Source organism: Hemitrygon akajei, chromosome 13, assembly GCF_048418815.1.
Source record: "Hemitrygon akajei chromosome 13, sHemAka1.3, whole genome shotgun sequence".
Taxonomy (NCBI): Eukaryota; Metazoa; Chordata; class Chondrichthyes; order Myliobatiformes; family Dasyatidae; genus Hemitrygon; species Hemitrygon akajei.
In genome coordinates, this window is record NC_133136.1 from 33,851,009 (window position 1) to 33,866,657 (window position 15,649).

General features: G+C 38.8%; 1 protein-coding gene across 1 annotated transcript in view; it reads right to left on the reverse strand.

Annotated features, from left to right (window-relative positions):
* Window positions 1-349: 349 nt before the first annotated feature.
* Window positions 350-15,649, reverse strand: part of LOC140737758 (potassium/sodium hyperpolarization-activated cyclic nucleotide-gated channel 1-like) — a 382,146-nt gene continuing 366,846 nt past the window's right edge. The window contains exons 8-9 of the mRNA XM_073064381.1: window positions 4,746-4,900; window positions 350-1,570 (exon numbers count right to left, since the gene is read on the reverse strand). Coding sequence (XP_072920482.1) covers window positions 1,541-1,570; window positions 4,746-4,900 — 185 coding nt within the window. The 3' untranslated portion in view covers window positions 350-1,540. The remainder of the gene's footprint in view (window positions 1,571-4,745; window positions 4,901-15,649) is intronic.

Genomic DNA, 15,649 nt, shown 5'->3' on the forward strand with positions numbered 1-15,649 from the left:
TTTATTTACCATTCATTTTAAATCATGTATTTTATATTTGTTCATTAAATTATTTTTAAATAATTTTATAAACTTGTTAAGTGTGGTGCATGTTTTAAAATTCTCACTACAACTGTTCCATAGATTCACCCTCTGACTGAAATACAATGATTTTTTACATTTGTTCTTATCCTTTGTTTTTGAAATATACATGTTCCTCTCAAATCATGTTGACTTTCTCTCATTTTAAACAACCTTTGGATACTTTGTGGTAGCTGTCCATCTTTTACTTTATACATAATTTGTATTATTTTTAAAATCTACAAAATCTCTGAATTTTAAAGTGTTTAGTTGAATAAATAGTGGATTGGTTGGCCCATAATAATAACAATTCATATAACTTTCTTTTGAAGTAGAAAAATTGAGTTTGTATTTGTTTTGTATGTATTTCCCTGTACCTCTGCACAGTAAGTCATGTATGGGACTATAAGTGAACAGTATAATTGATGCACCATCAATAACTCTCGGAGACTGGAAGTGAACGATAGGCTTTTATTAACAGCAAAAAGGGAGCACAACATCTCGAAGACTGAGGGACGAGCAGTGCCCCAATCGCCTTTATACAGGGGTCTGTGGGAGGAGCCACAGGAGCAGTCAGCAGAGGGGCGTGTCCAGACAGGTCCAGACAGGTATACATGGTTTACCACAATAATGTATACAAAGATTCCTGATTTAAGAAATCTTGCGCTTTGTACAGTATTGCAATAGATTTTGACATTTTTGCTTTGACATAATTTGTGGTTTTCAACTTAATTTACTATCTATTACCACTCCTAAAAATTTTGTTTCAGATACCTTATCAATTTCAACATCATTTATTCTAAGTTTACTATACGAGTTTGGTACATGGTTTCCAAATATTATGAATTTAGTTTTACTTAGATTCAGTGATAACTTGTTACTATCAAACCATTTCTTTATAATTTTTAGTTCTTTCTCCATTGTATCCAAAAGTTGTTTCAGATGTTCCCCACTACAAAATATAGTTGTATCACCAGCAAATAATATACATTTTAATGTCAGAAAGACCATACACATATCGTGTATATACAAATGAACAGCAATGGGCCAAGCACTGAACCTTGTGGAACCCCACAAGTTACCCTCAAAAGGATGAAAAGAAATCTCACAGAAATGTACAATGTTCTTGAGTGGGGCAAGATTATGTTTCCCCTGAATAAAGCAACAGTCCCAGTCTCAGAATGAGGGCCTTTCGGTATTTAGAACAAAAAAAAGCAATAAAAACCTGAACAAGATGGTTGTCAGCTTTTGAAATTCTCTACTCAAGAAGGCTCTAGAGCCACAGTAACATCTAAAGCAAATTGCATGATCATTTCCACCCAGAAAAATGAATTACCCTTCACATTGTATAAGGTTCTTGTCATCATAAAACAGTAATTTATCACACTCAACATTTGTGGCACTACAGTGAACCATGGATAATACATGAAAACATCTTCTTCAGTGCACCTGGACATCACTCACCCGATGTTGTTGGGTGTTAAAACAGATACTGTTTCTGAGCTACAATCTGAAACAGATAGAATCACAGAGTCAGAGTCAGAGAGTAATAAAGCAGGGGAACAGACCCAGTGGCCCATCTGGTCCATGCTACCTCCCTGCTACTCCTTATTTCTCACATTCTGCCCTTGACCCTTAACATTCCTCCCTCCATGTACCTATCCATATGTTTCATAAATGTTGCAATGGTTCCCACCTCAACGAGTTTCTCCTGCAGCTCATTCCAGGTACTCATCACCCTTTGTGTAAGAAAGTTACACCTGAGCTCTGATTTAAATCTCTCCCCTCTTATATTGTTTTGGTGTTCTCTAATTTTCGGGAAAAGACTGTGACCATCAATTTTACCAGAATCAGATTCTGATTCATACCACTCATAATTTTATAACCATCTTTTAGGTAACCCCTCATGCTTTTGTGCTGCAGTGAATAAAGATCCAGTAAGGCCAACCTCTCCCTATAACTCAGACCCTCTTATCCATACAAAATTCTCACAAAACACTTCTGCACTCTCTCCAGCTTGACAATGTCTTTCCCCTAAAATGGTGATTAAAACTACACAGTTCTCCATGCAGTCTCACTAGCAACTTGTATTACTACAATATGTCCCTACTCTTAAACTCATTGTCCTGACTGATGAAGGCCAGCATCCTAAATGAATTCTTCACTACCCTATCAACTTGCAGAGCCACTTTCAGCAACTCCCAGATCCCTCTCTTCCACAACACCCATCAGTGCCCTGCAATTCACCATTAGTCCTACTCTGGACTGACCACCCAACCTTTATCACCTCACTATCAACAAGACCCACTAAATTAGTATCATCAGTAAACTTGCTAATCATGCCATGTACATTAATATCCAAATCATTTAAATAAACAATGAACAAGATGGAAATCCCAACTCTGTCCCTTGGGCACTCCACTAGTCATAGACTACCAGTCAGAGAATTGACTGTCAATCATTACCCCACTGTTTCCTATCATCAAGCCAATTCTGAATCCTCATTATCTCATGCAACCTCATTTTCCAGACCAGAGTACCGTGCGGGACCTTGTAAAAGTCCTTAATAAAGTCATTACAGACAACATCCAATATCCTACCTTCATCTATCCCCTTAGTTACCTCTTCAAAAAAAATCCAGAAGTGTTACTAGATATAACCTCTGAGGCATAAAAGCATGTTGATTACTCCTGATGTTGGCCTTAACTATCAAAGTGATGGTAGATTTTGTTACAGTACTTAATCCAGTAACATCCTTACAAGTGTAGTTCCCTAGTAGCTCCCTACAAGTAGAACTACAAGTGTAGTTCCCTTGCTACCCTTCTTGAGAAATGGAACAATATTAACCACCCTCCAGTCTTCTGGAACTTCACCTGCAGCTAAAGATGAAGTAAATGTCTCTAAAAGGGCATCTGTAATTTCTTTCCTGCCCTCCCATAAGATCCAGGGTGGACTCAGTAAGGCCCTGGGATATTTGCCCACTTTAATATGCTTCAAAGCTCTGAATGCCTCCTTCATTGTTACATGCATGTGAGCCAAGACCTCCCAACGCATTGCTCTTATTCCTTGATGTCCATGATACTCTCGTTCATACCGAGGTGCCTACGTGCAATGTACACTTCATTCTTCTGTCTTATCATAGCCATGATATCTTTTGTCAGCCTGGGTTCCCTGAAGTTGGTATATCTATCCTTGATCCTAACAGAAACATGCTGCCCTTGAATTCTTGATGTGACCCTTTTAAAAGCATCCCACTTGCCAACTGTTCCTTTGCCTTTAAATAAAGTCATCACACCCCCCAACACACCATTGACCCCAGCTAGATTCTGCCTAATGCCCTCAAAGTCGGTTAGTCCTGCTCCAGTTCAGGACTTCAACCAGTGGACCTGTTCTATCTTATAAAGTTAACAGATTTGTAAACATTGGACCCAAAGTGCTCCCTAATTGCCATTTCAGTTACTTGTTCACTGAGAAGGTCAAGTATTACTCTTTCCCAAGGAGGCTCCTCTATATTATTATGAGAGGAATCTGTCTTGGGCACACTGCACAAATTCTGCCCATCCAGGCCCTTTGCTATCTGGATGGTCTAGTTGGTACTAGGAAAATTAACAACTCTCATAAGCACTGCCCTATTATTCCCACAACAATGTGCAATCTGTCAACACATCTGCTCCTTGAGTTCCTGCTGACTATTAATAGGTCTATAATATAGCTCTACCAGAGTGACCAACCCCTTCTAGGTTCTACCCAAATGGTCTCATTAGGTAATCCCTCAAAAATATCCTCTCTAATCACTTCTGCTACGTCTTCCCTTATCAAAATATAATTACCCCTCCACTCTTACCGGTTCCTCTTTCATGCCTAAAGCATCAGTATCCCAGAACATTGAGCTGCCAATCCTGCCCTTCTCTCAGCCAGAGTTCTGTAATGGCAGTAACAGTCCAAGTCCTTAGCGGCAATCATGGCCTCAGTTCATCTGCAATACCTGTTTAGCTACAGACAATGAAATAAATGCAATTCAGAGCCGTGGTCCTACCTGTCCTTTTACTGTAAACACGGCTATCCTGATCACTGGGGTTATGCTCTTTAGTTGCCCTGTCTTCTCTTGGGTTTTTGATCCCCCTGCCAATTTAATGTAAACTCTCTATGGTGGAAAAAGTAAATTTCCCCACTAGATATCTGTCTCCTTCCAATTCGTATGCAACCAATCCCTCTTGAACGGGTCACCATCACCCCAGAAGAGATCCCTGTTCCTGCACCAGTTCTTCAGCTACACATCATCTGGCCTTTCTTCTATTCCTGAACACATTAGCATGTTATACCAGGAGTAATCCAGAGACTATGCTTGAGATCCTTCATTTTAATTTCTTGCCTAAATCAATGTACACATTCAGCAGGACCTTGTCCCTTGTTCTACTAATGTGTTTTTGTAACAAAGTGCACAACAATCTCCAGCTGTTTGAACCCCTCTGAGAATTTTCTGATCAAACAAGAAGCAATTAGACTCTCAGTTCTTAATGGGATAGACTAATTTTAGCAGAGATCCAATTTATCATGAGACTGATAGGCTATACATCAATAAAACTTTGAAAACAAAACATCAGATTTTTCTTAAGTTTCACTATGGAAAATTTACTAATGATATTCTGAGAAAAGGCACATAAGTACACAAGCATCCAACTTACCAAGGCATCACAGTTGGCTGTAATATTAAAATGCTGGTCGTTGGCATCCCCAGGTCCAAATGGTCTGCATCCTAGGATACTAAAAGAGGTGGCCCTGGAAATTGCGGATGCATTGATAATCATTTTCCAATGTTCCTTAGATTCAGGATCAGTTCCTGAGGATTGGAGAATGGCTAATGTTATCTCACTTTTTAAGAAAGGAGGGAGGGAGAAAACAGAGAACTATTGACCTGTCAGCCTAATATCAGTAGTGGGGAAGATGCTAGAGTCCATTATTAAAGATGAAATAGTGGCATATCTGGATAGCAGTGATAGGATTGGGCCGAGCCAGCATGGATTTACCAAGGGTAAATCATGCTTGACTAATCTATTGGAGTTTTTCGAGGATGTAACCAGGAAGTTAGACAAGGGAGATCCAGTGGATGTAGTGTACCTCGATTTTCAGAAGACATTTGATAAGGTCCCACATAGCAGATTGGTGGGTAAAATCAAAGCTCATGGCATTGGGGGGAAGACATTGACATGGATAGAAAATTGGTTGGCAGATAGAAAGCAAAGGATAGCGGTGAATGGGTGTTTCTCAGAATGGCAGGTGGTGACTAGCGGGGTGCCACAGGGCTCGGTATTGGGACCACAGCTGTTTACGATTTACATCAACGATTTAGATGAAGGCATTGAGAATAACATCAGCAAATTTGCTGATGATACTAGGCTGGGTGGCAGTGTGACATGTGATTAGGATGTTAGGAGAATTCAGGGTGACTTGGATAGGCTGGGTGAGTGGGCAGATACTTGGCAGATGACGTTTAATGTGAATAAGTGTGAGGTTATCCACTTTGGGAGTAAGAACAGGAAGGCAGATTATTATCTGAATGGTATAAAGTTAGGTAAGGGAGAAATACAAAGAGATCTAGGAGTCCTTGTTCATCAGTCACTGAAGGTGAATGAGCAAGTGCAGCAGGCAGTGAAGAAGGCTAATGGAATGTTGGCCTTTATTACAAAGGGAATTGAGTACAAGAGCAAGGAAATCCTCTTGCATTTGTACAGGGCCCTGGTGAGACCACACCTGGAGTATTGTGTACAGTTCTGGTCTCCAGGGTTAAGGAAGGACATCCTGGCTGTAGAGGAAGTGCTGCGTAGATTCACAAGGTTAATTCCTGGGATGTCCAGACTGTCTTACGCAGAGAGGTTAGAGAGACTGGGCTTGTACACGCTGGAATTAAGGAGATTGAGAGGGGATCTGATTGCAACATATAAGATTATTAAGGGACTGGACAAGACAGAGGCAGGAAATATGTTCCAGATGCTGGGAGAGTCCAGTACCAGAGGGCATGGTTTGAGAATAAGGGGTAGGTCATTTAGGACAGAGTTAAGGAAAAACTTCTTCTCCCAAAGAGTTGTGGGGGTCTGGAATGCACTGCCTCGGAAGGCAGTGGAGGCCAATTCTCTGGATGCTTTCAAGAAGGAGCTAGATAGGTATCTTATGGATAGGGGAATCAAGGGATATGGGGACAAGGCAGGAACTGGGTATTGATAGTAGATGATCAGCCATGATCTCAAAATGGCGGTGCAGGCTCAAAGGGCCGAATGGTCTACTTCTGTACCAATTGTCTATTGGAACAGCATTCTAAAAGAGACAAATTCTTTCTCAAAAAGCCCCCTACTTTGCTTTTCTATGAAAATAATTGCATGTATTTTGAAGAGGTCATTTTGGAAATGACCAGTTCTGAGAAGACCAGTATTTTAATCTGATTGTAGAATTATAAAATTAACTTCTGTCCATCTTGGCTTATGCACAAACTTCCTAAAAATGTAACTAAAATAGTACATGCATTTCTATTTCCTGTCTGTCACATAATAGTTCTGTCTTACTAAATTTAACTAAATGGAGCTGATTAGAGAGCATGGAAATTTCTGGGCATTGATCAGTTTGAATTATTAATGTTAATTTTGGATTTACAGTGAAAAGAAAATCACAATATTTTCCAATCCAATATACAGCAACTTTGATTTCAGCCAAAGATACATGTATATATTGTATATTAAAAATGAGAGAGTTGTTAGAAACCATTCACCTTACCCAATGTTCACATGAATGGGTTTCAGCACTTGAATGTTCCAAATGAAAGCTGCAGTGATATTACATTGATTAATTCATTGACTGATGATATTAAAAACAAATTCAAAATTAATGTCAGGCCACATAATTTAACTGAACAAAATAAAACAAGGATTGTGAAAAACATCCTTGTTGTTTTATCAGCCATTTAATCCTTTTTATGGCAAACCTCAATGGCGCATGTAAACAAATTTCTTGTAGATAATTGCTACATATTTCAGTTTGGTAGAATAGGAGAAAATCACAACTGAGGAAATAGATGATGCTCCAATCAGGTATTAAGGAAAATGAACAGATAGAATCTTAGTCCTCAAGTTATCAATCACAAGTAGAGTCTGAAGAGGGTGAGAGAATAGGTTAGGAAGAAGGCACAATTATATCTTCCTCCCCATCCTGGACCATTTGGTTCGGTAAACTTCGGTGATCAATCAAAGTAAAATAAATTCAAAGAGGACTTGATCTAATCATTGACTTCAGGAAAGAGGGCAGTGCTCAAGTTTTTGTTTACCTCAACAGTGTTGAGTTTGAGAGGGTTCAGAGGCTTAATTTCCTAGGAGTGAACATCACCAATAGCTTGTCTTAGGCCATAAGATCTTAAGAAATAGGAGCAGAATTAGGCCATTTAGTCCATCGACTCTGCTCTGCCATTTCATCACGGCAGATCCAATTTTCCTCTCAGCCTCAATCTCCTCCCATCTCCCCTACCACTTCATGTCCTGATCAATCAAGAATCTATCAACCGTTGCCTTAAATATATATAAGGACTTGGCCTCCACAGCTGCCTGTGGCAAAGAATTCCACAGATTCACCACTCTCAGGCAAAAGAAATTCCTCCTCATCTCCATTCTAAAAGGACCTCCTCTGTTCTGAGGATGTGTCCTCTAGTCTTAGACTCTCCCATCATAGGAAACTTCCTCTCCACATCCATTCTATCAAGGCCTTTTACCATTCAATAGGTTTCAGTGAGGTCACCCTTGACTCTTCTGAGTTCTAGTGAATACAGTCCCAGGGCTCTTCATATGACAATAGTCTTGAAAGCAATCTGCAAGAGCCCCTGACAATCAGCAAAACATACTGACAACAAAAAGACAATAAAATATTTTTGCTACCATATTATGCAAAATATGGTTTGTTATTATCAAAGGCATAAAAGGTTATAACAGCACTAGAAATAAACTGACAACTTTATTTATTTTGAAATGTTAGTAACTACAGTACTGTTAGTAGCCAATACTACATGAGACATCTGAATATTAAAAGTTTCAAAGACTCTTGCACATTACATCATTTGATGGAAGTCTTTAGCAAGACAGCAGGCTGCAGGTTGTCTGACAGTCAGATAAGGTTTTCACAAAGTTCTCCCAAATTCTTTTCCAATTGAAAATCCAATTGCTTAAGGGACAATTTCCTATATAATAAATTAATGAATGTTTGAGCATGACACGAACTGTTCCATAAAATAATATTTTTTCTAATATCTTTATTCATTTTGGATTATTAGCTTCAAATTTTGCACTCTTACGGCTCAATGATCTTCAGGATGCAAATCATCTTTTGTCTTTTCAACTATACATATACAATTTAGTTTCTTAAATCTCTCTTTCTAATTATAATATCTTAGTAAGTGTACTCTAAATATTTCTATATTATCGTGCAATTTAATTTCTTTTATTTTCCCATTGAATATCTTTTTTATGCTTTGCTCATTGCATTAGACAATAGACAATAGGTGCAGGAGTAGGCCATTCGGCCCTTTGTGCCAGCACCGCCATTCAATGTGATCATGGCTGATCATCCACAATCAGTACCCCGTTCCTGCCTTCTCCCCAAATCTCTTGACTCCACTATCTTTAAGAGCTCTATCTAACTCTTTCTTGAAAGCATCCAGAGAATTGGCCTCCACTGCCTTCTGAGGCAGAGCATTCCATAAATCCACAACTCTCTGGGTGAAAAAGTCTTTCCTGAACTCCATTCTAAATGGCCTACCCCTTATTCTTAAACTGTGGCCTCTGGTTCTGGACTCCCCCAACATCGGGAACATGTTTCCTGCCTCTAGCGTGTCCAACACCTTAATAATCTTATATGTTTCAATCAGATTCCTTCTTAAAGAAATGCAACATTCCTACTTTCCTAGGATCCTCTCGCCCAAGACTTGTTCAAAGTAGAGAAAGAGCATCAATGTGGTATTAAAAACATCAGATGTATGCATTGAGATCTGTGTAAGTAGCACCACAAACTGCCAACCTGTCTTCCTTATAAACTACCTCTTGCCCTCTCTATGGAAGTATCTGCAATTCCCACATTGGCCTCATCAGCTACCTCAGAAGTCACAAAACCAAAGAACAAATACACTTCAATCCCAAAGGACTACAAAATATTGTACTTTTTATTTTGTTTTATAACGAAATACCTAAAATTGTATTTAAAATTCCAAATGTTACTAACATTATGCACTACTTCAACATTGTTTTTTGTATTAGTACTCTGTGATATGAAACCAGTATAAAGTCATGAATACAAGAGATTCTGCAAATGCCAGAAATATAGAATAATGCAAACTTCAAAGTAAATGTTTTTATCGAAGTATGTATGCATACCGAATGTTACCATATACTTGCAGAAAGCCTTTGATAAGGTCCTGCATAGGAGATCAGTGGGCAAAATTAGAGCTCATGTTATTGGCGGTAGGGTACTGACATGGATTGAAAATTGGTTGGCAGACAAGAAGCAAAGAGTAGGGATTAACAGGTCCTTTTCAGAATGGCAGGCGGTGACTAGTTGGGGTACCGCAAGGCTCAGTGCTGGGACTGCAGCTATTTACAATATACATTAATGAGTTAGATGAAGGGATTAAAAGTAACATTAGCAAATTTGCAGATAACACAAAGCTGGGTGGCAGTGTGAAAATGTGAGGAGGATGTTATGAGAATGCAGGGTGACTTGGACAGGTTGGGTGAGTGGGCAGATACAGTTTAATGTGGATAAATGTGAGGTTATCCACTTTAGTGGCAAGAACAGGAAGGCATATTGCTATCTGAATGATGTCAAGTTAGGAAAAGGGGAAGTACAACGAGATCTAGGTGTCCTTGTTCATCAGTCACTGAATGTAAGCATGCAGGTACAGCAGGCAGTGAAGAAAGCTAATGGCATGCTGGCCTTCATAACAAGGGGAGTTGAGTATAGGAGCAAAGAGGTCCTTTTGCAGTTGTACAGTGCCCTGGTGACTCCACACCTGGAGTATTGTGTTCAGTTTTGGTCTCCAACTTTGAGGAAGGACATTCTTGCTATTGAGGGAGTGCAGTGTAGGTTCACAAGGTTAATTCCCAGGATGTTGGGACTGTCATATGTTGAAAGATTGGAGCGACTGGGCTTGATTACACTGGAATTTAGAAGGATGAGAGGGGATCTGATTGAAACATAAGATTGTTAAGGGATTGGACACGCTAGAGGAAGGAAACATGTTCTCAATATTGTGGGAAGTCCAGAACCAGAGGCCACAGTTTAAGAATAAGGGGTAGGCCATTTAGAATGGAGTTGAGGAAAAACTTTTTCACGCAGAGAGTTGTGGATCTGTGGAATGCTCTGCCTCAGAAGGCAGTGGAGGCCAATTCTCTGGATGCTTTCAAGAAAGAGTTGGATAGAGCTCTTAAAGAAAGTGGAGTCAAGGGATATGGGGAGAAGGCAGAAATGGGGTATTGATTGTGGATGATCAGCCATGATCACATTGAATGATGGTGCTAGCTCAAAGGGCCAAATGGCCTACTCCGGCACCTATTATCTATTGTCTATATACCACCCTGAGATTCATTTTCTCATGGACATTCACAGTAGATACAAGGAAACACATTAGAATTGATGAAAAACTATACACAAAGACAGGAAAAATCATCTGCAAAAGTAGATAAACTGTGCAAGTACAAAAAGAAAAACAATAATATTAAACCATGACTCTAATGAAGAGTCTCAGCCCAAAACATTGACTGTTTATTCCCTTCCATAGATGTTGCCTGCCTTGCTGAGTTCCTCCATCATATTGTTACCTTATAAATTCAATTGCCCATCAATTGCCTATTGATCCTCTCACCCATTTAAAATTCTACAATTTAATATGGATTTAGTCCTCTGCTCCATATTAAGTCCAAAATATATTACCGTCCATTCTTTCTGCATTGAACTGCATTTTCAACAACTATAATGTCCAATTGCTATCCCTTTTATTTTGCTGAATCCTGCAATTAGTTACAGCAGCAAATGAGGATATTTTTCATTTCTCTTAACATTATCAAGGATTCCTCCCATCCGTCCCACAATCTCTTTGACTCCTATCATCAGGCGGGAAGTACCGTAGCATTAGAACAAGGACTGATAGGATGGGAAACAGCTTCTTCCTCCAGGCCGTGACACTACTGAATTCCCAGGTTTTACCTCATATGAAGTACCCGTATTATACTATTTATTTGTGTCGTAAATGCATCTTATGCTAAATGTCAATCTTCTGGAATATATTTTATTATTTTTTATTTTTTGTGGTAATATTACTTTATGAATTGCATGTGAGTTATATGTACTGTATTAGGACCTTGGTCCAGAGGAATGTTGTCTCGTTTGGTGGTACATACTGTATGGATATGATTGAATTGCAATAAACTTCAACTTTTCTTTCACTATCTCAATCTTGAACATTTCTAGGAAATCTTTTGGAACATGAGCCACCACATTTCCTATCCTTAAAAACTTCCTCTTACTTTTCTTTCTCTTCAACTTCAGATAATGCACTATTTCTGACAATGTAAACATTCATCCTTTATTTCATGCTTTCTTCTCACTGCCATCAGGAAGAAGCTACAGGAGCCTCAGGACTCAGACCACCAGGTTCAAAAACAGTTGCTATCTCTTAATCATCAGGGTCTAGACTCAACTTCACTTGCCCCATCACTGAGGTGTTTCCACAACCATTGGGCTAACTTTCAAGACTTTTTATTTCATGTTCTTGATATTTATTGTTTATTTATTATTATTATTATTATTTTCTTTTTGTATTTGCATAACCTGTTGTCTTCTACACTCTGGTTAAACACCCAAGTTGAGCAGTATTTCATTGATTCTATTATGGTTATTATTCCATAGATTTATTGACTATGCCCACAAGAAAATGAATCTCAAGGTTGTATCTGGTGACTTATATGTCTTTTATAATAAATTGACTTGAACTTTGAACTTTAAAAGTGATAGCCCGGATGAAGTATCGGAACCCAAAACACACACTATTCATTTCCCTTCATAAATGCTGCCTGGCCCATTGAGTTCATCCAGCATCGTCTGTCTTGCTTTTATTTCAATATGTTTTGTCTTCCAACAACAGATTTATAATTTTCTTCTTCAGATGCTTATTTCTGTTCAACTTTACTATTTTTCTTTCATGTGTAGTTAACAAATCAAAGGCTGTTAGTGGAGCTCAACTGATATTCCACACACCAGTGCTGACAGTGGTGTTAACATGAGTGTAGGAAAGGTGGAGATCAATCAGAGATGTTGAGAAACAAGACAAGGTGTGTATGGACAAGGTATATTTTTGCTGATGATCTGTCATGGCTTCTGTGTCTAATAATAACCTATCAACCGGTGTGTCTTTGGACTGAGGGAGGAAACCAGAGCACCCAGAGGCAACCCATGTGGTCATGGAGAGAAGATGCAACCTTCTTGCAGACAGTGGCAGCAATGAATCTGGGTTGCTGACACTGCAAAATGTTGTGATAAACCAGAAAAAGTCTGCAATTAGAAGATGTTAATTTGTTGCTCTGTTTGATGCTGGTCAAATCCCACATGGAATACCACTTGTTAACTGAGAAGAACATATGAAATAGGAAGTAAGTGAGGATACAACACCTTCTGCCTGTTCTATTCATGGGATCTCGACCTCAACTCTATTTCTCTGGCTATTCACAAAATCCTTCTCATCCATGTATATATTCAATCAGAGGCACAGTATCCCTCTGAAGCACTGAACTTCGATGATTCACAAGAGAACATTCTTCCTTTTATCTGCCTGGAATGGGTAATCCCTTATTCTGAAATTACATCCCCAAACATCAGCCATCCAAAGAAACATACTCTCTGCATTCACTTGTTAACCCTGTAGAAACATTATATATCAACATTTCACTTCTTAATTATCCTAATTTCAATTAAATTTCTATTAACCTTCAACTAATCTGCTCATTACTCATAAGTCAACGACTTCATCCCAGGAATCAATCAAGTAAACCTTCACTAAATCAACCCATATAAAACATGCCTATCCTTACATAAAGAGACAAAACCTATACAGTACTCCAAGCGTGATCACTAATACCTGTATAGTTGTAGCATGATTTTCCAACTTTGTACTCCATTTCCAAGGCTAATATTTCATTTCCTTTCCCAATTACTTGCCATTCACTTCCAATTGCAAAAGTAATCAGTAACCGGTACATTAAGAGAATAGTTTCAATACTAAGGGACACATTCAGATATGAAGAGTAAGGAAGGATTTCAAGCAGAGGTTTTTTTTAGTGTTCTGCAGTCATTGCCAAGAAGCACTTTGAAGTGAATGTCATAAAATGGTTCAATAACCAATTTCTTTTTTTAGAGGCAGAAAGGGTAAGTAAGGGGATAGGTGAAGCTATTTTATGAGGAAGAAGGCTAATAGCTATTTTCCAGTCGTAATTGTTTTTTGATTTATTGAAATACCTCGTCATTTTGAATTGAAAAAAATCTGGATTTAACTAGAAAAATGTAAATTGAAAACAATTTTTTTCTGTTTTGACTTTATCTTATTTGTTTAATGTATATTCGTGCTGATGATGAAAGATGCACGCAATAAAGCCAAATTTGAAAATAACGTATGCTCACTGTTGTCATTGCCTTTCAACACATTGGAAGAATAATTTATTTAACATGCTCCCATTTTCTCTGCTTTATAGCCCAAGCAGAAATATGCTCCCTCAATGGGAGAAAAGGAACTGCCTTGAACTTCTCCATCCTTTGTCAATATTTGGATTAAAATGTGTAGTTTCTTGCATGATATATTGGAGCGAGACAAGTTTTCACATGAGATTTTCTCAGACACAAATATTAGACATAGCTGAAAGTTCAGTCCCTGGCCCTTTGTCACTGGAGCCAAGCAGATGAACTTTGAAGAGTAGCAATTAATTTCATAATGCATCTTAAATTGTCTAAATAACGGGATCCAGAGCAATCACACCAGGAGCAGTGTTAAATACTAACATAGAATTTCACGTCCATAGATGGTGGTCAAAAATGAGGCATCTTCTAAAGACAGCTAAAATGCAAATAATCATGACATCTATACCAAAAAATATGCAAGGCTCATGTTAGCGATGTGATGGAAGCCTCTTTGCTGATTAAGTACAGCACCTACATTTCTTCAGAAGCTCACTGGCAGGCAGGACATACCAGCCCATTCAATTGGTATTCTAGTGAACTCCAACAGCACCTCGCAAAGCTGGACGACCAAGAAGGGCAAAGGCTACAGGCACACTGGGAACAACCACAACCACATTCCTGTGTGGAAAAGTTGCCCCTCAGATCCTTCTTAAATCTTTCCCCTCTCACATTAAACCTATGCTACCTGGTTCTGCACTCCCTACTCTGGGGCAAAAAACTGCTACTATCCATCTTTTTTATGCCTCCAATGATCTTAATCACTTCTATAAGGTCACCCTGATTCTCTTATATTCCAAGGAATGAAGACCTAGCCAGGGCAACATCTCTCTATAACTCAGGCTTTTAGTCTTTGCAAGTCCTCAAATCTTTTTTCTTCCTCTTTCCCATTTAACTATGTATTTCTTATAACAGGGTGACTAAAACTGTATTCCTGTTAATTGCCTGAGGTGAATGGGGAAAGTTTCACTCCCAGAGAATGAAGGAGCAACCAAGCCACTGATTTGGATCTCAGTTTGAAGGTTAGTGTGGGTATGTACAATTTGCTGAACTGCTGATCATATTTTCCCAGATACCTGTTCATTGCTGTGGAGTGGAGATTCCTTGGAACTCTCTATCTCTTGTTTTTATATCAGTGGGTAACCTCCACTGCTGGGAGCCCATGTAATCTGCCAAGATACCTGGAACACTGACTGAGACCTTTGACTCAGTAGGAAGAAGTGGAGTCTTTGGCTCTGTCTGAGAAGGGGAGGTTTGGGAATATTGTTGGTTGATAAAATCTGGAATTTTCTTTGGAATATCCAGAAATTCAGGAATTTGTTCCTACATACTAGTTCTCTTTGCATTTTCCACTTGTAGACACAAACGCAATTTAGTATCACAATAAGATTGCTATAAATTAGTTATTTGTTTCATTGGGCTTTATCAAAAATGTTTTGTGTGGAAAAATAGGAACGTTTCCAGCAAATGCTGTCTTGTGTATTTTACAGTTCCAGCATTAGATTTGTTTTTTCGCCATTGTCAGTTTTCATCTCCTAGTTGCATCCCATCCAGACAATTCCTCTGTGATGAAGAAACTGCACACCATCTTTTTCAACTAGCACCACCATCATTTGCATCACAGTTTCCCTTGTATTCCATCCTCTCACAGGCATTTCCTTCAGCCTCTCCACCACTCCCCACTTGACATGACATTTGAGTGTTTCTCTCATGTTTGAGACCCCTCAATAACCTGCAACTTTATGTGAACAAAGACATAAAGCTTCTGGAGAAATATTCCAGTCTAATTTTAAACAAAATTCATCTCCCTCAAGACAATATATGGAAAATTTCAGACCTTTGT